At 40.5% G+C, this 24177-nt stretch overlaps 2 protein-coding genes across 8 annotated transcripts in view; one reads left to right on the forward strand and one right to left on the reverse strand.

The window, feature by feature from the left end:
• Positions 1 to 3841, forward strand: part of ARMC10 (armadillo repeat containing 10) — a 68541-nt gene extending 64700 nt beyond the window's left edge. Inside the window, exons 5-6 of the mRNA XM_043462970.1 lie at positions 1817 to 1888; positions 2909 to 3841. Of these exons, the coding sequence (XP_043318905.1) occupies positions 1817 to 1888; positions 2909 to 3160 (324 nt within the window). The 3' untranslated portion in view covers positions 3161 to 3841. The remainder of the gene's footprint in view (positions 1 to 1816; positions 1889 to 2908) is intronic.
• A 259-nt stretch (positions 3842 to 4100) lies between these two features.
• Positions 4101 to 24177, reverse strand: part of NAPEPLD (N-acyl phosphatidylethanolamine phospholipase D) — a 98584-nt gene continuing 78507 nt past the window's right edge. For all 7 annotated transcript variants that reach the window (XM_043462967.1, XM_043462961.1, XM_043462964.1 and 4 more), the window contains 3 exons: positions 14607 to 15253; positions 11619 to 11733; positions 4101 to 7347 (listed from right to left, as the gene is read on the reverse strand). In XM_043462967.1, the coding sequence (XP_043318902.1) occupies positions 7219 to 7347; positions 11619 to 11733; positions 14607 to 15253 (891 nt within the window). In that variant the 3' untranslated portion in view covers positions 4101 to 7218. The remainder of the gene's footprint in view (positions 7348 to 11618; positions 11734 to 14606; positions 15254 to 24177) is intronic.

Raw genomic sequence — 24177 nt, forward strand, 5'->3', positions numbered from 1 at the left:
TGGGATTCCAGATCAGATGTAGCCCTACTTAATTTGTTAAGAAACCTCCATAGTGTCCTCCCTCGTGGCCGTCACTAGGTTACTGTCTAAGCAACAGGCTAGGAGGGTTCCTTTTCACCCCGCCCTCCCTGGCAGTTGTTGTTGTTGTTTTTAATGATGGCTCTGACTGGTGCAAGGTGATCCTTCATTGTAGTGACAATTTGCATTTCTCTACTAATGAGTGATGGTGAGTATCCTCTTATGTGTTTCATTTCTTAAAAGAATATTGTCAGCAAAACTTAACTCCTGAAGTGGCTTGAAATTTGAGCCTATTTGGAATTTTCTTTTGATTGCTTACCACAGCACATTTCTCCAGGGCAGGTTTCATTAATAGCTGTGCAGGCCTTGCAATAATACAGTTCTCAGCGCTGGTTTTTCCAGTTGTAATTATGGGAAGTGTCCACACGGTGGCAGCATATCGTCTTTTCCCAGCAAAGGGTCCATAGGGCAAGGAGATTAGGGAAAGTTCTGATCCTTAAAAAAACTAGGGATGCATATGTACACCTATGACTGATTCATGTTGATGTTTGACAGAAAACAATAAAATTCTGAAAAGCAATTATCCTAAAATTTAAAAAAAGGAAACTAGGAATAAAACCACCATATAATACAACAATCCCACTATTGGGCATATACCCTGTGGAAACCATAACTGAAATGCAGCATTATTTACAATAGCTTCAACATGGAAGCAACCCAGATGTCCATCAACAGATGGATAAAGCAGCTGTGGTACATATGTACAATGGAATATTAGCCATAAACAAACACATTTGAGTCCATTCTAATGAGGTGGGTGAACCTACAGCCTATTATAAAGAGTGAAGGAAGTCAGAAAGAGAAAAGTATCATATATTAACACATGCATATGGAATCTAGAAAGATGGTACTGATGAACCTATGTGCAGGGGAGCAATGAAGATGCAGAAATAGAGAACAGACATGTGGACAGTGGAAATGAGAGAGCGGGATGATGAGAGAGTAGCACTGAAACATATACATTATCATATATAAACTAGATAGCCAGTGGGAACTGGCTGGCTGATGCAGAGAGCTCAAACCCAGTGCTCTGTGACAAGCTAGAGGGGGTGGGGTGGGGTGGGAGGTTCAAGACCGAGAAGACATGTGTATACCTACGGCTGATTCATGTTGATGTATGGCAATTATTTGTAAAGCCATACATGATGTAAAGCAATTATCCTCCAACTAAAAATGAAATGCCAAAAAAAGAATGCAAGTAGTTTAGCTAGTCCAGTGTAAGTTGTTAACATGTTTTTGCTGATTATATCACTGTCTGTTTAAAAGACTATAAAATTTTTCACATAACAGTATGCACCAGGAATCCCAGAAAGCTAATAAAAAGCACCATATTGTAAGTCTTCATAACCAGACTTTCCCTACATTCTCATACTTTAAAGTAGAAATAAACTGAAGTTTGAGAGATGGCTTTTTTGTTCCAAAGATCACATTTTATGTAACAGTAATCATAATAAAGATTATTTATGTAACATGTTAAAGTTACCCTGTGTTAAGTATTTGTGTGGGCCAGTGGTGGGAAGTGAAGACATTGACTGTTTTCTCCCTATCAGTATAATTGAAAAACTAAGCTTTTTAAGTAAAATGAATGGAGAAGACTTCGTGGAATGGAGAGAATTTAAATTAGACCTTGAAGAACAGGCAGGACTTTAAAATATGGACATGGTTGGGAGACAGCACGTCAGGTAGAGAAAATCCACGCTTGGTTGTCTGAAATAATCTGATATTTTTCTTGTTTCAGGTTCAAGTTTTGAAGCTTCTTTTGAATTTGTCTGAAAATCCAGCCATGACAGATCGACTTCTTGATGCCCAAGTAAGTACCTGCATATTTGTGCTGTTTATACAAATATATCAGTTTGGACAGACAGATCCAGAAGGAAAGGCTTTACCCCAAACTATTAACAGGAATTCTCCCTGAGGAGCAATATTAGAGGCGGTTTTTCCTTGTTTTGGTTACCTTTGCCTATATGAATCACTTCAATTTTCTATAAAAACCATATTTTACTTCTGAAAACTGTTTTGGAAAGGTCTCCCTAGTAGTAGTAGATGGTAATTTTTGTGTCTGTTCATTTGGGGTACTTATCACACCTTTTATACTTGACCTGTTAATGCCCAGTGTATCTCAGTATCCAGGGACACTAGTATTCATGGAGGCCCCACCATGCGCCTGATGCCCAGTTGAGTGCTAGGATATACCAGTGAGTACAGCATGATGTGGTGCTTGCCTGCTTGCCGCTTACAGTCTAGGTAGAGGAGACAGAAAATGTAAGAAATGAGCAAGATAATTAAAAGCTGTGGTGTTTTGAAGGAAGCATAGTTTGTACTATGATAGAATATCCTATAGAAAAGGGACCCTGTTTTATTATTCATCTGCTCAGCCCTTACACCTGGCACCTTGAATTAATGAGTTTCCATGACGACTATATATGATGGATCTTAAAGAGGAAAAATGACTACATTCTAGGATTCCAAGAAAACAGTATTTTTAAGCTAAGACACAAAACCTCGTGGGAGGGGGGTTCAGGATGGGGAACACATGTAAATCCATGGCTGATTCATGTCAATGTATGGCAAAAACCACTAAAATACTGTTAAGTAATTAGCCTCCAACTAATAAAAAATAATTGGGAAAAAATAAATAAAAAATTAAAAACAAAACCTCTTGTTTCCTTTGGTATATGATACAGGGGTGCTTAAGATTTTACACATTTATGTTATGCTGTTTCAGGAACAGTTTTCCATAACAGGATTTTTAAAATGTGTTCAGTACATGTGAAAAGACCCATGGAAAATGTTTTTGTATATTTTTAATTCTCATTGTTTTCTATTTCAGGTGGACTCATCATTCCTTTTACTTCTTGATGGCCATGTACCAAAGGAGATTCTTCTTCGAGTTCTCACACTGCTTCAGAATATAACAAACTGCCTCAACGAAGAGCGCAGTTTAGCTACGCAGCCAACTTTCCCTGCAGGTTCACTGTTTTCCCTGTTGTATGGAAAAGAATGTGCCCAGAAAATGAAAGCTTTAGTTCATCACCATGATGCAGACGTGAAGGAGAAGGTAACAATGATACCAAAATTCTAATTGGTTGGTCATATTTTTCCAGAGTAATGCAGTCCAGAAGTAATACACAGAAATTTCTCATTTTTCACCTTCCTCACAAAGAGATTCTTTCAACTGCTGAATTTAAACAGTAAATATCATGTACTGTAAATACATTTCATCTTCAACACAGCTACAACTTGCCATGGTCTTCTGGTTTGCTTTGGACCATTTTACTGATACCAAATGAATATAAGAGCTTGTTCTGAAACTGTTTTTATTTTGCTTTTTGGTAAGCTACTTCAGCTATTCCCTCTACACGGAGCGACAATGACGTTTTGTATGTAAGCTACCCTTCCCTTGTCGAAAGAGATTTGCAGTTACTCCACTGGGACAGCAACACTGTTTCCTAACTGCCCTAGGAAGGACCTTGTTCTTCTAGTAGTGATGAGATCCTGTACTCCCAAGGCCACCTGCCACTCAGGTCTGTTCTAATCATTAGAATCTATTTTTCGTCCATGAAAACTTTTAACTATTAGGAAAAATGTTTCCTAATACCCACTCCTCTTTACTGTGTATAACATACTGGTATCAATCAAAATTCATCCAAAGGCAGTTGGTTAAATCAGTTATCTAGTCTTTAAAGAGAAGTCTCAGTGTGCTGATACGTAAGGACATCCATGAAATACAGTTGTTTTGCAAAATACATGTTGTAGAAAAATAGCTATAATGTGACTCCATTTGTGGTTTTTTAAATCTAAAAACATATGCTTATATATGGATATATGCTTCTGTCATTCATATATAGGCATGTTGTTATATCTAGAATGAAACCCAGTCTCCTGAGAGCAGGATTGGAGAGTGAGGAAATGACTTTTCTTTGTACAGGTGCTTAGTCTAGTGTTCAAAATTCAGAATGGATGCTCACAGTAAAAAATTCATAGGTTTTTTTTAAGTAGAAAAAAGTGGCAAGATTATTCTCTCCCTTAAAGTGAAAAGTTTTATTAATTTTCATCTATATTTTACATGACTAAAATTATAAGATAAAAATTCTCAGCAGTTATTTTAATAGTATTTTTGTCCCATAAACTACTGTAACAATTTGCTATGTTTGACTTCCCCTTCTCTACCCCACATCCCCATGTTTTGTAATATTCAATTTCATGACCACCACCATGCTTAGTTATTAAGTAAATCAGTTTGCAAGCAGGTTTCCTATTCACATATTTAAGGCAAATCTTTAAGAGTACTTTAAATTTCATTTCTAAATACATAGATTTCCATAGGAAGTTACAAATCCTCAAACAGAAAATGTGCTTTCTCAGGGTTATACTGATACAGAGATGAAACTTGGGAGAAATATTTTTTACAGTAGAAAACATTCAGTATATGATGAAAATTCTCAACTAGCTGTACATTATGAGCACTAAGAATCATTTTCAGTGATGCAAACGTTAAGTATTACTTCCCTGAAAGGCACATTTCTTTATAGCAATTTTGTGTAGTCTTCCTCATTTAATGAAAATATATATTCAAAATGTACACACATTAAAATCAAGGTTAGATTTTAATGTGTTGTAGCAGCACTGGATTCTAAAACTCTCTCTATTCTTTTCCTGGGGATCAGAGCATTGAGTTTGAAATGTCAAACTGCTAGAGAAAATCGGCAGGGGGGAGTCATTTTAACTATCTAGAAAGAATCACACAGTGAAAATGCAGAGTTAGATCTTTACCTTTGCAGGTCAGGGCACATCTTACTTTTTTAGGTGGTCCTATTTGATGGCTGCACCCTCTTGGGCAATGAGTATCAAAGTGCTCCTCAGACCACAGGAGAAATGAATTTCAATAAAATCTTACATGTTGGTATGGATACTGACTAATCAAAGAGAAAAATGAAATTGACTTAGAGGATAAGACAAATGAAAGGTATTAAACTGACTGGAGGGAACAGAGGGGATTTCTCTAATTTTTCAAAATCTGTCTGCTTTGCACATAAAACTCTTCAAAATGTAGATAGGAAAGATGAAGCCCAATGTACTTAAAGAACAAAATGCCAAAGTGGCAAGAATGCTAATGTTGATAAAAATTATAAAGCATGGAGGAAGCCTAGAAAAATGAGGCAGGTCCAATTAAAGTTCTTGGAGACCCTCAGTGAAACAATACATGTGAAAACAAAATTAACATTGAGGCCATTCAAGGAGAAAAAATAACTAAGCAAGAGGTGCATGGCTTGCTTCACAGAGATGAGGTAAGAGATGAATTTTCAGTCTGGCGTGCAACAGCAAGGAAGGTGACCACAGAGCACTGGCTAGTATTAGGGCAACACGTGCCAGAGATAATCCACCAATAAGCCTAACATCTTGAGTCCTGTCTGCTTGCGAGATGTTCCTTTGGAGTGAAAGTGTTTTGTTTTTTTTTTCCCTTCTGAATGTTTATTTTATGGGGAAATTTTCTGTGCTTTAGTGCCCTCAAATCATATACATTTACCTGTATTACATATACATTTCCCCTTAACAAATTTGCTGCATCTTTGTAGCTAGAAATACTGAAATTTTAATAAAGATTATTTACATTTATTTTGGCTATAACTCTGCAAATTTACAAAATGCAGGAAAAGGAGATAAACTTGTCAGTCCTCAATGTTTTACTGCTCCTATATATGCTTGAATATATGAAAATATATCAAAAGCAGTAGCCTGTTTTCCACTTTCAAATCTACCTATCTATAGTAGGCAGTGTATTTTCAAAGTGCTTAAAAAAAAAACAAAACACCACCACCAATGACTATTATTTATTCACTTTTGGAGGTAGGTGGGAGTCATCCTGTTATTGCACATGAGGACACTGAGGCACACAGAAAGTCCACGGTGGAAGCAGGACTGAAGTTCAGATTGGCTACGTGCATATATGTGCGAAAGAAATTACAGGGCACTGCCTGGGTAGCACTTAGTGTAGAAAAACCTGTACTCCGATTACTTTGGATGAATAAAATTCATTTTACTGAGACTCGATCAGGGAGACAGAACAGGCTTCTCTGCTCGGCTCTCCCCCTTAGGAAGGGTTACAGTCACCAAGTACCTGTAGAGCCCGTCTACGACTAAATCACTGTCTCTTACTAACCACTAACATTCCACACAGGCTTAATACAAGTAGAACCGTGCTTAAGGATCATTTGATATAAAAATATAAGACATCACAATCATGTAAAACATAGAATACTTATAAATCTCGCTGACATTGGAGTTTGAGCTAAGAAACCAGAAAAAAAAAATGAGTATATATACATAGAGAGGAGATGGAATAGGGAAAAAATAAAAATCCAAAGTATATGGTCTATCAACATATAAGATGTGCATTTGTCTTTTTAAATTATTTCCTTGCAGCTATATTTGTGCTGAGCAGGTCTGACTTTTAAATTAGAAATAGAAAATTTCATAAGTCATGTCTCATAACCACACTTCCCAGCTCAGAGGGCTTCTGCCATAAGGATTGTAGATGTGTCATAGAATATCCTGTTCCTCTTTGAAAAATTGTCTTTACAAATGGTAACTTAGTCCAAACTATGTTTTTATGTTTAAAAAAATAAATCACTTACCATTTGGCATAATCTTAATAGAGCACAAATTGCTATAAGCATATGGGAATCAATGTCATAATTTACTGTGACTGTGACTATAAAAAATGTTTCTCTGTGCAGGCCTCTGAGAAAATCTAGGTAGGTATATAGCCTTGACTTACCTTGCAGAAGGCCCCTAAGAATAAAAACAGAGAAGTGAGTTTTTAAAATCGGTTTTTCATAACCTCAAAACTCTACCATGAAAGCAGAATGCTTTAGTGTAAAAAAAAAAAAAAACAAAACCCATTGCAGTGTTTATGTCACTGAGACAGGACCTTAAATAATGAGTTGGCTAATGTGGATTTTAATGACCCACCTCTGAACTCTTGTTTATATGGACCAGCAATCATATTAGTATCAGGTGATAACATAAACCTACAGAAGTTGTTTCCAAATGTAAAAAATCATAATATTCATGAATTTCTTCGTCTTTTCACATGTATATCAAATGATGCCTTTTTCATGAAAAGCTCTTATGTTCATATTACTCAACATCTTCATCATCAGTATTAAGGTATCTTGATTCGCCATGCTTCAGGACAAAAAAATCCTCAGTCTTAAGTCCATACCTTTCTAGAGCTTCACACAGTTTCACTGGAGGCTCTAAATAATGCTGGCAAAGGGCAGAGAGAAACAAAAGTGGAAAAAGATTAAGCACACCTATATTTGAGAGGATAGTTCAAACAAGATTTCAACTAAAATAACCAACATAGCCTGCTTAAAATAATATCTTTCCATTTCATCGAAAGATTAGCAAGTGAGTCAATCACTTTCAATTTATCTAACACCATGTATGTCAACTTTGGTGCCAACTTAGATTGAACATTAGACTGCATGAACTCTGATCACTATTTCCCTACATGAAATTCTAGTTTAAATGGAACCAGTGCTAAAGAATTGTTACCAATATTTGGGGAAAATATAGAAACTTAAGATTATAAGGAAGAGTATCTGTGTGTAAGCAAACACTAGAGACAATATCTTTGACAATATCTTGCCTGCAGAAGGGCTGTCATCCCCTGCCAGATACCACTTCTGTAGCCTGAGAAGTGAAGAGGGAGCTGGAGAATAGATTTGACAAGTGGAGTTTCATTGTGTTTCCTCACCTAGCTCAAAAAAAAAAAAGTGAAGCTAGCACACTACTGAAGGATGTTTCAACCTACTCAAATGTTTTCCAAATAAATTAAAAGCACTTGAGTGTGTTATAATTATTAAAGTAAAAGGTATAAAACATAAGTCATTTCACCGGTTATTTCTGAGTTAAATCTATACATTGGATAGTGGCTTTTTTATATCAAATAGAAGGGGGGAAAACAGCTGTTACAGAAAGGGTTTTTATTTTCTTTTTTTCAATTTCAATCAGAAAAGCTGTAACATGTGAAAGTTAAAGCAGGAGTAAAAATCGCCCACCTCTGCTCTGATCGCCGGCGGTAAGTCCGCTGCTACCTTCAGGCAGTGGTGTCTTGTGAGTACCCGGAGTAGCCAGGTCAGGGAGCCAAATAAGAGTGCTGGCCTTCCTGGAGCTTACATCCCAATTCACAGACAGGTAAGAAGTGAACAAATAAGAAAACAGTCTTGGGGTGGGTGATATGTTCTGGGGACAAAACAGTATCAGAGGTGGAGGTTTAATTTTAAATACAACCACCTAAAAAGTCCTCTTGGAGATGGCAGCACTTGAACAGACACCTGAAGGAGCAGATTGCACGGGGCTTTACAGGCGCTGTGGCTTTGACTTGGGGGTTGGGGGGCAGTTCTATGGGAAGAGAAGTGTCATGATCTGATTTAGGGGTAAAGGTCGCTGCCCTCTGCAGTGTGGCGAACAGACAGCAAGGGGCAGCGTGGCCTGGTGAACAGGATAAGAAGCAGTCAGAGTCCAAACATAGTCTGAAAGGTGAGCTGACTGCATTTGGAGAAAGTGGGACAGAGGATATACGACAGTAAAGATTTTAGCTTGAGGAGCTGGAAGGAGGATTTTGCCATTTACTGAGATATAAGAGAAACAAGTTTGAGGAAAGAAAAGGAAGTTTGGTATGAAGCTTTTTAACTTTTTAGTATGAAGGTTTTGTAACCTGATGGACATCCAAGTGGAGAAAAGTAGGTAACGTGGATTGTAGGGAGAAACCTGGGTTAGAGAGCTTACAGTGCACAGACCGTGTTTAAAGCCATGAGCCTGGTGAGCTCCCCCAGGAGTAACCCATTAGAGAAGAGAAGGGGGTCCCTGGACGATGGAGTCCTAACATTCTCACTGCTGGGAGGGAGAGGAGGAACCAGCCATAGAGACTACGAAGGGCCAGCCAGTGATGCAGTAGGAAAACCAGGCAAGTTTTCCATGGTTTCAGATGCACAGATCTGCTAACAGTTACTGGCCACACTCCAGTTTTTCCTCCCTGCTTGCTCACTTCTAGGTTTATGGCTGTGTTCAGAGATGCGTTGCCACTGTCTGCTGAGTACTGAGCTTAACTAGGCATTGGTTACCCCGTATTCCTAGAAATAGCCACTTATTAAGGTCAGCTGATAACAGAAATCTGTTAGTCTTTTCTTTGCACATAGGAGATTGCTAATATATCACCAGTGAAATATAACTTTAATAGCCCAAGTCAAGAAGCTTTCCTTTGCAAAATTGTTTTTAAGAGATTTCAAAATGATGAAACTCTTCCCCACTTCCCCTGAGTTCTACAACTCTCAGCCAATAATAAAACACTTACACAATTATCTCACACTAATAATTTCTTTCCTAAACTGTAACTTTAATTATAAGCTATAACTTAGTATGGATTTTGATGTTGCACTATCTCTGTGAGTGTCTTCACAGGTCAGTTCTTGGCTGCTTCAACCATCTAGAAGATAACTTGAGAAGTAGGCAAGAAAACTGTTTTAGTGCAGGCACTTTAGTCCTGCAGGAAGGACAGAAATGCCCCATGGCCCTGGGACCAAACAGCATGCATTAATCAAGATAGTAGATTAGACATAAATAGGAGGAAGTGGTGAAAGCTCCCAGCAGTCTGGACCCACTGAAGGCCAAGCTACCAGCCCCAGAAAACTCAAACTGTTCCCTTTGTAAGATAGAAGATACTCAAAATGGACTGGTCATTTAAGACGTTAACATATATAATGTAGTGCCTACAGTCTGTTTCCACCGAAACTAGTGACTTAAATGCGTAAATACATGTAAGAAATTCACTCAACATTCCTCAGATAAAATGTATATACAGCAACCTCTGACTTAAGTGTTGCCAAGTCAAGGACATCCTTAAGCTGCTTATACTGTAGGAAGCAGTTATTACAACTGTTTACATGCAAATCATTTTAAACTGTCTGCAAAGCATAGGCTAAACATCCTCCCCACAAATTCTTTATATTTAGCAAACTCACAGTTGTCAGATTTATACAACTAATGTCAAAAAGACTAAATGAGTTTGTATTTTATGTTTCATTAAGAAGTAAAGATGAAGGTTAGATTTTTAACAGGAGTAAGACTGAATAATACAATAACTCTTAAAGACTGAGGTTTTTCTCTCCTTTCCTCAAGTTCCCATCTCAGTCAGTCAAGAGCATAACCATCTTCCCAGTTACTCAGGTTAAAAATCTAGAATTCATCTTTGACTCTTCTGTTTGCAGCATTTAATAAAATACTATTACTTCACCTAAGTTGCTGAAATATAAATGGACCATAAATAAGCATACTTATATCTAAATTTATATATGTATGGAATGCACACACACGGAATAAGACACCGCCACTAAATACAGCGGTAAACCTGTGTACACAGAACACACACTCTCCTTCACCCTTCCTATGCCCATGGTCATTCAGCTATTGATTCTGTTGTGTCCCCCGAGCAGTATAGCTCAGGATCGTACCACTGCAGAGTGGGGATTTTGATGGGAGGGAGTAGACAGGGGGCAGGCAGTGTGTTAATTACGGAATAAGATGCAACCAGGGAGAAGGCAGGCCAGAAAAAGGACAGAGAGAGGGAATGCTTAAAAAGCAGAGGACTCCTGCAGAGAGGCCCTGGAATGTGGAAGGTGCCATGGAGAGCAAGGAGAAGCAGCTGCGTTCACTTGTCCGTTTCTAAGTTTTGCTGAGGACAGGCCCTGGCTCCAGGAGAGGAGAGAAAGCTTATTGCTAAGCTTCTGTTTGATCCCACAACTCTGCCTAGTAGCAGAGTTCTAGGGTCCAGGACCCTTATAGGAAAAGGAAGTCTTCTCTACTAGTCTAGGAATAAAACCACCATTTATTTATCCCAGTGCCTGGCACACAGCAGACACACAGTCAGTGTTTACTGGACAAATAACACTTCTGAAAAGCTCTAAGCTGTCCAGCCTTACTTCCCCTGCTGCTCTTGAGAGCGTTCATACTCTGGCTGAACTCAATGCTCACCATCTCCATGCGACAGTCTCCTCATCTTGAGATGCCTTCTTCCTTACCTTCTCACAGCCAGGTTTAAATGTCACCTCTTCCACGAAGCTCTCCCTGATCCCTTCAATTAGTAACAGTCCCTGACTCGGAGACCCCTTTATCTGCCCCACTTTTTTTAACATTTTTAGAGCAATTCCGTACATATCTTCTATCTTCCACTGAAACAAAAGCCTGCCTTGAGAGGAATGACATGGTGATTCATTTTTCTATTTCCTAAGACCACATATATTTTTGGTTATATAAATAATTCAAAAGACCCCATGCAATGAAGAGGTTTTTTTCACTGTATATAAATAGTTTTACTAATTAACCATTTACCACTGTAATTCACGTTGATGACTATGATGACCACACAGGTTCAGATTCTAGTCTGGTTTCTGAACACACTGCCAGGTAACACTGATGCCTGAATCCTGTCCTGTGTCAGACACACAATGAGTCACTGTGACCACAGTCGTACTTACCTCATTTGCTAAGGCAAAAGTTCCCCAGTGAATTGCCACAGACTTCTTTGTCTGAACATCAATGTGAATCTTTACAGCCTCTTCTGGGTCTACATGCTGGTACTTCATAAACCACCTTAGAAAACAGTAATTTATTAAATATGGCCTTTGAAATATACACTAAATTCTAATTACTGCTTCATCAACCTTTAAGATTCTACACAGGAGTAAGTCACAGTAGTCAAAACCATCTCCCTCAGACCACTAAAATATTTTTTGTACAAACTACTATACAGTAGGTTAAGTCTCAAGCAAAACTCCCCTTTGACTAGTAAGATTTTGTTCCACATGTATTTTCATTTTGCTGAGAATTTATTCTGAAGAAATGTCTTATCTTAAAAAGATTTGGTCTTGGTACTAATCAAAGAAGTGGAATAATGGGTAACAAAAATCAAAACTTCAGTTGCAAAATAACCTGAATAACTTACAGAAACCATTTTTTTTTTAACATGCTAAAAGTGAAAAGCAAACAAAAATTACTGTATAATTTATAATATCAGGAGCAAAAAAAAAAATCCAATTACTAATCAAGGATTGAATTAAACATCATACAACCACAGATGAGGTGTGTGGTTTGGTAAGAAAAAGGGGGACTTCGGGGGACTGGACAGAGTGTAAAAATGCTGACCAGCTGCCTCATGCCTGGTAAGAGCAGAGCTCTGGAGACAGGGGGCCTGGGCATAAACCCTGGCTCTACCAATTCCTGGGAATGCCTTGGCAGCCACTTCAAATTCTCCAGGTTGCCTCTTCCTTGTCTTTGAAATGGTAGCTATTCCCACTTCACAGGGGTGTTGTGAGGATTAAACAAGAGTTTATTCAGAGCATCAAATACAGCACCGACTTAGTTGACACAACCAGCACTTTCAGGACGAAGAATTATTTCTGATAAGTGAAAGGTACTACCTAGAAGTAAACCCTTTGCTTTCCCAGCCACCACTTCAGGAAAGCAACAGTGTCTTCACATTATTTATATCCTGGGTCTGCTATGGCCAGCTCATGCTGCAGTTAAAACTAAGCGATCTGGCTCCAGCAGGGAGCTGCTCCGGTTTTCAGAGACATTATGGAAAAGCCAATCTGTCTGCAACAGCACAAGGGGCGTTACGGATGGTGAGGAGCCGCGGGGCTCAGGACGAAGCCCCTGTGTCCTGCTCAGCAGCAGCTGAGAGACGCACTCGCTCTGCTGTGTCACCTGCACCCAGGGGCGGCAGGACGCAAACAGCTGCTCCTGGCTCCACTGTAGAGTCAGGTGTTTCTGCTGATTTGTTGAAACTTGGACTCCAAATCAAAGAAATACACATACTCCTTTCTACCTTCATGTCTGTCTGAAATAAATTTAAAACGTTCACTCAGGTATAAAAATTAAAAACTTAAAATCCCACCTGACTTGGATAGGAAACTTGATGACAGGGGATCCCAGATGTAAGGATGAAAACATTCTAAGATCACTGAAAATCATTTTGGGTGTAATCGTCTTACATTTATAGACTACTTTGAAATGCTTCTGATAACATTACTTCTAAAACTTTAAGTACTGACCAGATAACTGGATTGCAGAGTAGAGGCTACCATGATTTAATTACTTAGAGCAAACACTGTTCCCTCCCCGATCCTTCTCCCATCTTAGGAACAAGATAGCCTCAATGCAAGCAGGAAAGGGAATTATATGAGTGCATTTGTATACTTAGGCTGTACACACTGTATCATCACCTATATATATGGCACATGGATCTTGCTACATATGAAAACTTTTTTTCACAATTACATATAAGAAGTATTCTAATATACTAAGAAGATATATTGAATAAGGATCAATACCATATAAAATTGATGTGTAAACAGGTTGACTGATATTCTGAGAGATTTCATTAGAATTCAGAATCAGAAGTATGTGGAAAAGGGAAATTCTGGTAGTGTTAATGGTTCATAATAGTTTTCAATAAGGTAAAAATATCTAGTCCCTTAAATGAAGAAACTAGGAGGAAAAAGGGAGAAATAAGCATTAATAAAAATAGTAATGAAATGGTTTATGATGAACTTAAAAAAAAGTTTTAAGTATAACAAAATCAGAAACAAATGCTCAGATTTAATCAGTTCATCTGTGTCAGCCTTCTTCTCTTTGTAGGACTGCCTAAATAAAATGCCATCCTACATACCATTCTGTCTGCATACATGACCCTACACATGCACCTTAGAAAATACAACATTTTTAAAATTAGCCCTTATCTCATTATTTTCAGTGTTTCTTTTCTCTTCACGTGTACATATCAACCACAGTCCACTGAAATCTAACCAAGTTCTTTGAAATCACTTCTTTTTTTCTTTAAATAGTTAAGGAAAAGATAGGCAGTGGATGGGTCTCAAATGCTAGTGTGACCTTTATCTGCTCTGAAGTCAGGTGATGAGTGCAGAGAGGTTGGAGGGCCACTGAAACCATCAGTCGTGAAACTTTTGACCCGAATGACTGCATTGCTGACTGAAGTGAGACCATTGGCAGGGACTGGTGCCATAGGCCAAGTCCTTGGTTTTTCTGCCCTCAACACAGGGCAGGGGATGGGGGCAGTCCAGTCATGGAGCAAAAGGTGGTTCTTTCTATAAGGAGAGTACCTTCCATGTGAAAGGCAAAGCCGGGGTCAGATATGATTATCAGCTGATGGGTTTAACTTTAGTTGGAATAGTACATGAACTTTGCGCTGGGTGTAGTAATTCTTTAAACTGTGGTGTTCTTTCTTGGCAATATAATTTCTGATTTTGAATAATTATTTAACTGATATGACTAATTAAAATGTTTTGAAATTTTAAAAAAAAGTTTTAACTGAGTCTGACGCATAGGCCCCTACCCAATGTATAACAAAGTCCACCAATAAAATCACAAATTATATGTATCATGACTACTTTGAGCCCAGTTGATTTACCATGTAGCAGGAATGCTTTCTCTGGACATCTACATACCGTGGTTCATACGCTCCAATGGGAATAGCTGCAAGGTCAAAAGGGCCGAATCTTTTTCCTATCTCTTCAAAAGCAGAGCAATAACCAGTATCTCCTGCGAAAAAAAATCGGTTCCAAGGCCCCAAGACAGACCAGCTGCCCCAGAGAACCTTGTTGTCATCCATCAGAGTCCTTTTACACCAGTGCTGGGAAGGCGTGAACACAAAGGTGACCTTGTCATGTCCGGGGACACAGTTCTCCTCCCACCAGTCCAGCTCGATCACATTCTCACAGCCGCATTTCTGCATCCAGTCCAGGAGCCCCAAAGGCACAAACCATCTCAGCTCGTTACCGAATCGCTCATTGAGAGCGATGACAGAATTGTAGTCCAGGTGGTCATAGTGATTGTGGCTGACAAGGACCGCGTCTATCCGGGGCAGCTCGGCGACAGCGCATGGGGGACGACGAAACCGCTTGGGGCCCACGTGCTGCAATGGGGAGGCCCGAGCACTGAAGACGGGATCTGTGAGCAAGATGAGCTCGTCCATTTCCACCATCACTGTCGCGTGTCCCAGCCATGTGACTCTTAAGCCAGCTTCCCTCACTCCAGCTTCTTCAGGGTCATCAATAAAATATGGCTTCAGCACCGGGAGTTCTTTATCAAGCTCCTGTGTGTACAAAGAAAGGCAGCAGTTAATTTAAAAACAAAAAGAAGGTATATATATCATCATGAGCACATTTTGGCCTAAATTATAGAGAGAAGGGTTATTTGAGAAGAACCAAAGTCATTTGATAAATCTTTTTTTTTTTTTTCTACTGAAAATGCATATACTTCTTTCTGAATCAGACACAGTAATCACTATATAGTAATGTAAGATCTTACTTGCAAACACAACTGACAAAGGGAAAATTAAATTTAAAACTTTGAGTACTGCTGACTTCACTAAATATTTGTAAAGGCTCTCTTCCATAAGTGCCAGAAGCTGACTGACCTAGATGCAGTCCTTTTGCTCAGCTAGTGCAAAACTCTCAGGAGGTCAGCCTCTAGAAATAGTAAAGAAAACCTTTGACGACGTAAGTGCAGATCCTGGATCTCTTATGAACCTAACTTTCTGAGTACATAGAATTCAAAGCAGAGGACTGTGATCACTGCTGGAGAGTCACACGCAAAGATGGTTCTCCTTATTCCTTTCCTTTGAAGTTTTCTACCACTAATCAAACCAAAGTTAAATGTGGTCCTGACGTGATAAGATGATCACTTTGGGGGTAAGCAGGTGTGAACCAATAACTAAAACAAATGTGTTAAGTACTATACCTTAGGTTATTCTACATTTAATCCTTGGGTTAAGCAACAAGAAGCTGTGTTTTAGGGTCTTACATGCGTGCATGCTGTCACTTCAGTCATGTCTGACTCTTTGCGACCCTATGGACAGTAACCCGCCAGGCTCCTCTGTCCATGGGATTTTCCGGGCATGAATACTGGAGTGGGTTCCCATTTTCTTGTCCAGGGAATCTTCCTGACCCAGGGATTGAACCGGTACCTCCAGCAGCTCCTGCACTGCAGGTAGTTCTTTACCGCCGAGCCACCAGGGGAGCTCATTTCAGGGTCACATTCCTGGGTTCTATAAACTTTCACAAAATGTGTTTTGCTGTTCTGCCACTGAGCTGCATTGAGGTCTCTCCCAGGAAGCCACTTGTGAAACTTGCCGAGTATGTCCCATGAGGCTGTCTTTAGAACTGGGTACCCACTCAACCTCCACCCCACCTTCACACTCACCCCAGAAACATTTCTCTCAGTTCCCTGTACCAGGAAAAGCTCCTCTTTTCCAGAGCAATTTGCTTTATTCATTTGATTGTCATTGGGAGAAAATTCATGCTTTGATTTTTGCTTGGACTAGGAAGTTCAGAGTAAAGGCTGAAGCTGTGCCATCCATGTGCAGGATGGAACAGGGAAGGTCAGCAGGGAGTGACGGAGAAGGTTTCTGTCCTAACTTAATCTTGAAACTTTATTGTTCTACCCTAATTGTCCACTTCTATGTTTATCTGTCTGTCCAACCACTATGAGAACAATAAAGAGAGTCCTTAAAAAAACTAAAATTAAAACTACCATAATCCCCCAGGGGACCCAGCAATCCCCCTACAGGGCACATACCCCAAGGAAACCAGAACTGAAAAAGACACATGTATGCCAATGTTCATTGCAGCCCTATCTGCAATAGCTAGGATGTGGAAGCAACCTAGCTGTCCTTTGAGAGATGAATGGATAAGGAATTTACGGGACATAAATGAAATGGAACATTTCTCAGCTATTTGAGAAAAAAAAGACCACGCACTTCAGTCAGTTCTGATGAGGTGGATGAACTTAGAGCCTATTATACAGAGTTAAGTAAGTCAGACAGAGAAAGACAGACCGTATATTAAAGCATGTATGGAATCCTGAAAGACGGTACCAACGATCCTACACATAGGGCAGCAAAGGAAACAGATGGAAAGTAGACAGACTTCTGGACAGTGCAGGAAGGCAAGGCTGGGGTCATTTATTAGAACAGCACTGAAAGGTGCATTATAACTTGTAAACCGATGAGCACCGTGGGGCGAAGTGAAGCACGGCATGCGAAGCTGGTGCTCTGGGAGACCTGCAGGGACGGCTGGAGAGGGAGGTGCGCGTGGGGCTCAGGATGGGGGGACACGTATGCCTGTGGCCAGCTCACAGTGATGCCTGGCCAAAAAATAATAAATCAGAATATTTTAAACTAATTATCCTCCAAGCAAAGCGAATAAACTTTAAAACACACAAACATAAGAGGAACACACCAGCACTCTATAGGACAGAAATGCCACCGGTAACTGCAACGGGGGATCACCTCGGGACAGTCAAGAGTGTCCACTATTGAAAACTCTACAATCAGTCCTAGAAAGGAGCTGCTTAAAAGGAAACATGCTAGCCATATTCTCCGAAGGGAAACCAGTAAAGCTACTAAAGGAGGACACTATGAAGGTTCCGTGAATGGTAAGCAGACCTACATTTGATCTGTATTCACATCCCTGGGCTTATATCGGAAAGAAACACTAATAAATATAAATATAAATATATATATATATATATGCACTTCACATTCACTGCAACATGCTGTCCACACCTGGAAGCCAGCAACAAACTGGCCATCAGCACAGGATGGTTCAGGAAGACGGGGTACACAGAAGGGAAAATTACTCAGCCATGAAACTCAATGAAATCAGACACTTGCAACAAAAATTCTCACACAACCAAAAATGAATGATAAACCGTACTAGAATACCATATAACCTGCAAGTGGTATCTGACCAGAGATACAAACACATCAATTTCTAAAGAGAAACAGACTCACAAACGTAGAAAAGAAAATTAGGGTATCAAAAGGGAAATGCTGGGAGGAAAGAATAAACAATCAACTTGGAATTAACACTTACATACTGACAGATAAAAATCAGTAAGAAACCTGGCCCAACTGGCTGGCACAGAGAAACTTCTTAACACTGGAATAATCTATACGGGACAAGATTCCAAAAAAGACTAGGTGTACACATCATGATACGTAAACTGAGATGCTTGTCCCCTAAAGCATACACAACAGTGTTAATCAACACTAGTCCCACGTGAACAAAAAATTAAACGACAATCTACAAGGGAATCTACTGACTCGATTCCCCGCATGCCTGGCTCTGTGGGCCTAGTATTTCATCCCTGGAGCCGGAGCTGGCTGTATCCTCATGTTGCACAGTCATGGGGCTCAGGGAGCTGGGAGGCATGTGTGAGAGAGTATCCCCCTGGACCTGTCGTGCCTGGAACCTCGGGATGGGACCAGACTGTCCTGACGCAGGAGGGTCACTGGACAAGGAAGGTAAGCAAGGGCTGGAAAAACAACTGACTCTCTGGGCTGCATAACTTTGCAGTATCACCTGGCTTCCACATATCCTGGTGCTCCAGGGTCCCCACAGAAGCCTCCTTCCTTGGAGACCCTAGCCCAGAAGATAGAAACGTCAGCATCAATCCTTGGCATAAGCTGACATCTATTCAGAGTAAAGGGTAAGGGGCGGAAGACAGTCCAGGGCATTTCTTCTGGCACCGGGCGTTCCCAGGAACAAGCCAGGAGCAGGGCTTTTCCTAACCTGGCCCTATTAAACCAGTGCTGGGACTTCGAGAATGCTGCCGCCTTGTGGACACTTCTATAAGTACCACTGGAAAACCAGTGCTCTTTTGAATTCACCAGAAAGCCTGCAAAGCTTTTAATCACCTGGAGAAATTTGCAGGTGCCTTGGAGGAGGAAAAGGCAACCCACTTTGGTATTCCTGTGTGGAAAATCCCATGGACTGAGGAACCTGGAGGACTACAGTCCATAGGGTTGCAAAAATTCGGAGGAGTAGTATGCATGCAGGCAGGTAATTGAAAGAAAATTCAAAACACGGCCAAATCTCAGGAAGCCAATTTTAAGAGGTAGATTTTTCTCGAGTTTTTACTAAAAGACAAACACTAAAGATGCTCAGTATCCCTCATTAGTAGATAAATCCAAATGTTAACTACAATGAAGGGTCACCTCAAACCAGTCAGAGGAGCCATCATTAAAAACTCTCCCCATAGTAAATGCTGGGGAAGGTGTGGGGAAGAGGAATCCTCCTAGCCTTCTGCTCGGAAGGTAAACTGGCAATAGCCACCACAGAGGACACTATGCAGGTTTCTTAAGAAACTAATTATTGCTACATTTGACCTGTAATCACACATCTGTGCTTATATCAGAGTGAAACTGTAATGAGAAGAAATTCGTTCACTTGAAGTTTCATTGCAACATGCTTTCAAGAGCTCAGAAATGGAACCAGGCCCCAGCTGCTCATCATCAAACAGATACAAGAGGAAGACATCCAATGGATATAAAAGGGGGCACTCAGCCATGACACAGTGAAGTCAGTTCAGTTATAATGGACAGGGAGACACTCACACAATGAGAAGCAAGTCAGAAAAAGAGAGCAGCATACGCTGTCACCCCCAGGAACAATCTAGAAACTGATACAAAACCACCAATTTGTAAAACAGAAACAGACTCACCGGCTAAAAAAAAATTTAGGGTCACCAAAGGGGAAAGCTGGGAGAGAGAAATAACATTGCAGTTTGGCATGAACATCTGTACACTGACAGGTATAAAACAGGAAAAAAAATTGGATCTACTGTCTAGCACAGGGAACTCTTCCCAACAGTGTGGAGTAACATGTGAAACAGTCCGAGAAAGACCAGATGTACACCTCAGTGAACTGAATCAAGCTGCTTCACACCTAAAACAAATGTGGCAGTGTTAATCAACTCTATTCCAACATTAACTAAAAAACGACAATCTAAAAGGGAAAGAAAGTCAAGTCACTCAGTCATGTGTGACTCTTTGTGAACCCCATGGACTGTAGCCCGCCAGGCTCCGCCATCCATGGGGTTCTCCAGGCAAGAATACTGGAGTGGGTTGCCATTTCCTTTTCCAGGGGATCTTCCCAACCCAGGGATCAAACCCGGGTCTTCCACACTGCAGGCAGACGCTACCATCTGAGCCACCAAGGAATCTCAAAAGGGGGAAAAAGCTGACTTTATTCCCCACATGCTTGGCTGTTTGGGGCTGGTATTTCATCCCTGGTATCTGAGGCTGGATGCCAAGGCAGGACTCTCATGGGGCTCAGAGAGCTGGGAAGAATGTGCCAAAAAAGCAACCCCCTTGGACCTGTGGTGCCGGGAACCTCGGGCTGGGACCAGACTGTCTTGGATGCAGGAGGGCCATCCAACAAGTAAGTTAAGCTAAGTGCACGGAAAACAAGTCAGACCCCTGGGATGCAAGAGCTTTGAAAAGTCAGCTAGATGCTACGTCTCCTGGTGCTCAGGGACCACACCTCCGGTCTCCTTCCTTGGAGACCCCACCACAGAGGACAGCAACCTCAGCACCCATCCTTAGTATAAGCTGAGATGTGTCCCAGGGTTAAGGGCAAGGGGTGGAAGAATTGAGACAGCATCTCTTCTGGCACCCGGGGTTCCCAGGAACAAGCCAGGAGCAGGTCTTACCCTAGTCTTCTTGTTCCCTGTAGAACCAGTGCCTGGAATGAGCAAATACTGCTGCCTGGCCATGCTTCCCACTGGAAAACCAGTGCTTAGGTGAATTGCCTCGTAGGCCTGCCAAGCTTTTAATGAAACCTCCCCAGAGAAATGTACTGGTAGGTAATGACGAGAAAATACAAAAGAGGGTGAATTTCAGGATATGCAATGAGGTAAATTTTAGTCAAAACGTTCTATTCGGTGCGGGGTGGCGGGGGGGAGCCTAAGAGCACCTCCATAGCTCATTAGTAGAGGAATGCAAATTCTAACTACAATGAGGGATTACCTCCCAACATACAGAGTGGCCATCATTAAAACCTAAATGCTGGGGAAGCCTCTAGCCTGTTCCTCAGAAGGTAAAGTGGTAAGAGCCACCAATTAGACACTAGGGAAGTTCCTTAAAAAAATAATTAGAGCTAAATTATCTGTAATCCCACTCCTGGGCACATATCTAAAAAACTATAAAAATGTGTACACCTGAAAATTCACTGCAACATGATTTCAATAGCCCAGACTTGGAAGTCAAGACCAAACTGTCCATCACCAAAGAGGTGCATAAGGAAGACAGGGTCCATATATACAAGGGAATATTACTCAGCCATGAAACAGAATGAATCAAACCATTTACAACGACAGTGATGCATCTGGAAAAGCTCATACTATGAGAAGCAAGTCAGATAAGGACCAATAGCATATGAAAGCACCTCCACAACCCATCTAAAAACCAACACAATCCATCAGTTTGTAAAACAGACTCACATCTCAGTATTTCTGAATCAAGGTGCTTCACACCTAAAACAAACATAACCATATTAATCAACTCTACTCCAACATGAAAACCCCATGAACAGTATGAAAAGGCAGAAATATATGACACTGAAAGATGAGCCCCCGGGTCAGCACGTGTCCAATATGCTACTGGGGAAGAACAGAGAAACAGCCCCAGAAAGAATGAAGAGGCTGAGCCACAGTGGGAACGATGCCCAGTGTGGATGAGTCTGGTGGTGAAAGTAAAGTCTGATGCTGTGAAGAACAGTATTACACAGGAACCTAGAATGTTAGGTCCATGAATCAAGGTAAACAGGAAGGGGTCAAACAGGAGATGGCAAGAGTGAACATCGACATTTTAGGAATCAGTGAACTCAAATGGACTGGAATGGGCGAATTTAATTCAATGACTATTATATTTACTATCGTGGGCAAAAATCCCTTAGAAGAAATGAAGTAGCCCTCATAGTCAACAAGAGTCCTGAAAGCAGTACTGGGGTGCAATCCCAAAAATGACAGAATGATCTTGGTTCGTTTCCAAGGCAAACCACTCAACATCACAGTAATCCAAGTCTATACCCCAACCACGGAGGCCGAAGAAGCTAAAGTTGAATAGTTCTATGAAGACCTACAAGATCTTCTAGAACTAACACCAAAAAAAGATGTCCTTTTCATCAGAGGAGATTGGAATGCAAAAGCAGGAAGTCAAGAGATACCTGGAGTAACAGGCAAGTTTAGCCTTGGAATACAAAATGAAGCAGAGAAAAGACTAACAGTTTTGCCAAGAGAACACAGCAAATACCCTCTTCCAACAACACAAGAGATGACTCGACACGTGGATATCACCATATGGTCAGTACCAAAATCTGATTATATTCTCTGCAGCCAAAGATGAAGAAACTTTATACAGTCAGCAAAAACAAGCCCTGAAATAATTGTGGCTCAGATCATGAGCTCCTTATTGCAAAATTCAGACTTAAACTGAAGAAAGGAGGGAAAACCACTAGGGCTTCAGGTATGACCTAAATCTAATCCCTTATGATTATACAGTGGAAGTGACAAACAGATTTAAGGGATTAGATCTGGTAGACAGAGTGCCTGAAGAACTATGGACAGAGGTTCATAACACACAGGAGGCAGTGACACAAACCATCCCCAAGAAAACGAATCGCAATAAAGCAAAATGGGTGTCTGAGGAGAGCTTACAAACAGCTGAGCCAAGAAGAGAAGCGACAGGCAAATGGGAAAGGGAAAGGTATACCCAACTAAATGCAGAGTTCCAAAGAACAGCAAGGAGAGATAAGAAAGTGTCCTTAAGAGAACAATGCAAAGAAATAGAGGAAAACAATAGAATGGGAAAGACTAGCGATCTCTTCAAAGAAAATTAGAGATACCAAGCAACATTTCATGCAAAGATGGGCTCAATAAAAGGCAGAAATGGTATAGACCTAACAGAAGCAGAAGAGATTAAGAGGAGTTGGGAAGAAGAACCAGACAAAAAAGATCTTAATGACCTGGATAACCACGATAGTGCAGTCACTCACTCAGAGCCAGACATCGTGGAGTGTGAAACCAAGTGGGCCTTAGGTAGCATTACTACGAACAAAGCTAATGGAGGTAATGCAATTCCAGCTGAACTTTTTCCTAAAAGATGATGCTGTTAAAGTGCGGCAATCAATATGCCAGCAAATTTGGAAAACTTAGCAGTAGCCTCAAGACTAGAAAAGGCAAGTTTTCATCCCAATCCCAAAGATGGGCAATCCCAAAGAATGTTCAAACTACAACACAATTGCGCTCATTTCACACATTAGCAAGGTAATGCTTGAAATCCTTCAAGCTAGGCTTCAACAGTACATGAACCAAGAGCTTGCAGATGTACAAGATGGATTTAGAAAAGTCAGAGAAATCAGAGATCAAATTGCCAACATCTGCTGGATCATAGAAAAATGAAGAGAATTCCAGAAAAACATCTACTTCTGTTTCACTGACCACGCAAAAGCCTTTGATTGTGTGGATCACAACAAACTGTGAAAAATTCTTAAAGAGAAGGGAATACCAGACCACCTTACCTGCCTCCTGAGAAACCTGTATGCAGATCAAGAAGCAACAGAACCGGACATGGAACAACAGACTGGTTCAAAATTAGGAGATGAATACATTAATGCTGTATATTGTCACCCTACTTATTCAATTTCTATGCAGAGTACATCATGCAAAATGCCAGGCTGTATGAATCACAAGCTGGAATCAAGATTGCTAGGGGAAATATCAACAATCTCAGATATGCAGATGACACCACCCTTTTGGCAGAAAGTGAAGAGGAACTAAAGACCCTCTTGATGAAGGTGAAAGCACAGAGTGATAAAGCTGGTGTAAAACTCAACATTCAAAAAACTAAGATCATGGCACCCAGTTCCATCACTTCATGGCAAATGATGGGGAAAAAATGGAAACAGCGATAGACTTTATTTTCTTGGGTTCCAAAATCACTGCAGATGGTGACCACAACCATTAATGGTCAGCCATGAAATTAAAGATGCTTGCTCCTTGGAAGGAAAGCTATGACAAACCTAGACAGTGCATTAAAAAGCAGAGACATCACTTTGCTGACAAAGGCTGGTCTAGTCAAAGCTATGGTTTTTCCATAAAGAAGGCCAAAGAATTGATGCCTTTGAACTATAGTGTTGAAGACTCAAGAGTCCCTTGGACAGCAAGAAGATCAAA

The sequence above is a fragment of the Cervus canadensis genome, chromosome 3 (genome assembly GCF_019320065.1).
Source record: "Cervus canadensis isolate Bull #8, Minnesota chromosome 3, ASM1932006v1, whole genome shotgun sequence".
NCBI lineage: Eukaryota > Metazoa > Chordata > Mammalia > Artiodactyla > Cervidae > Cervus > Cervus canadensis.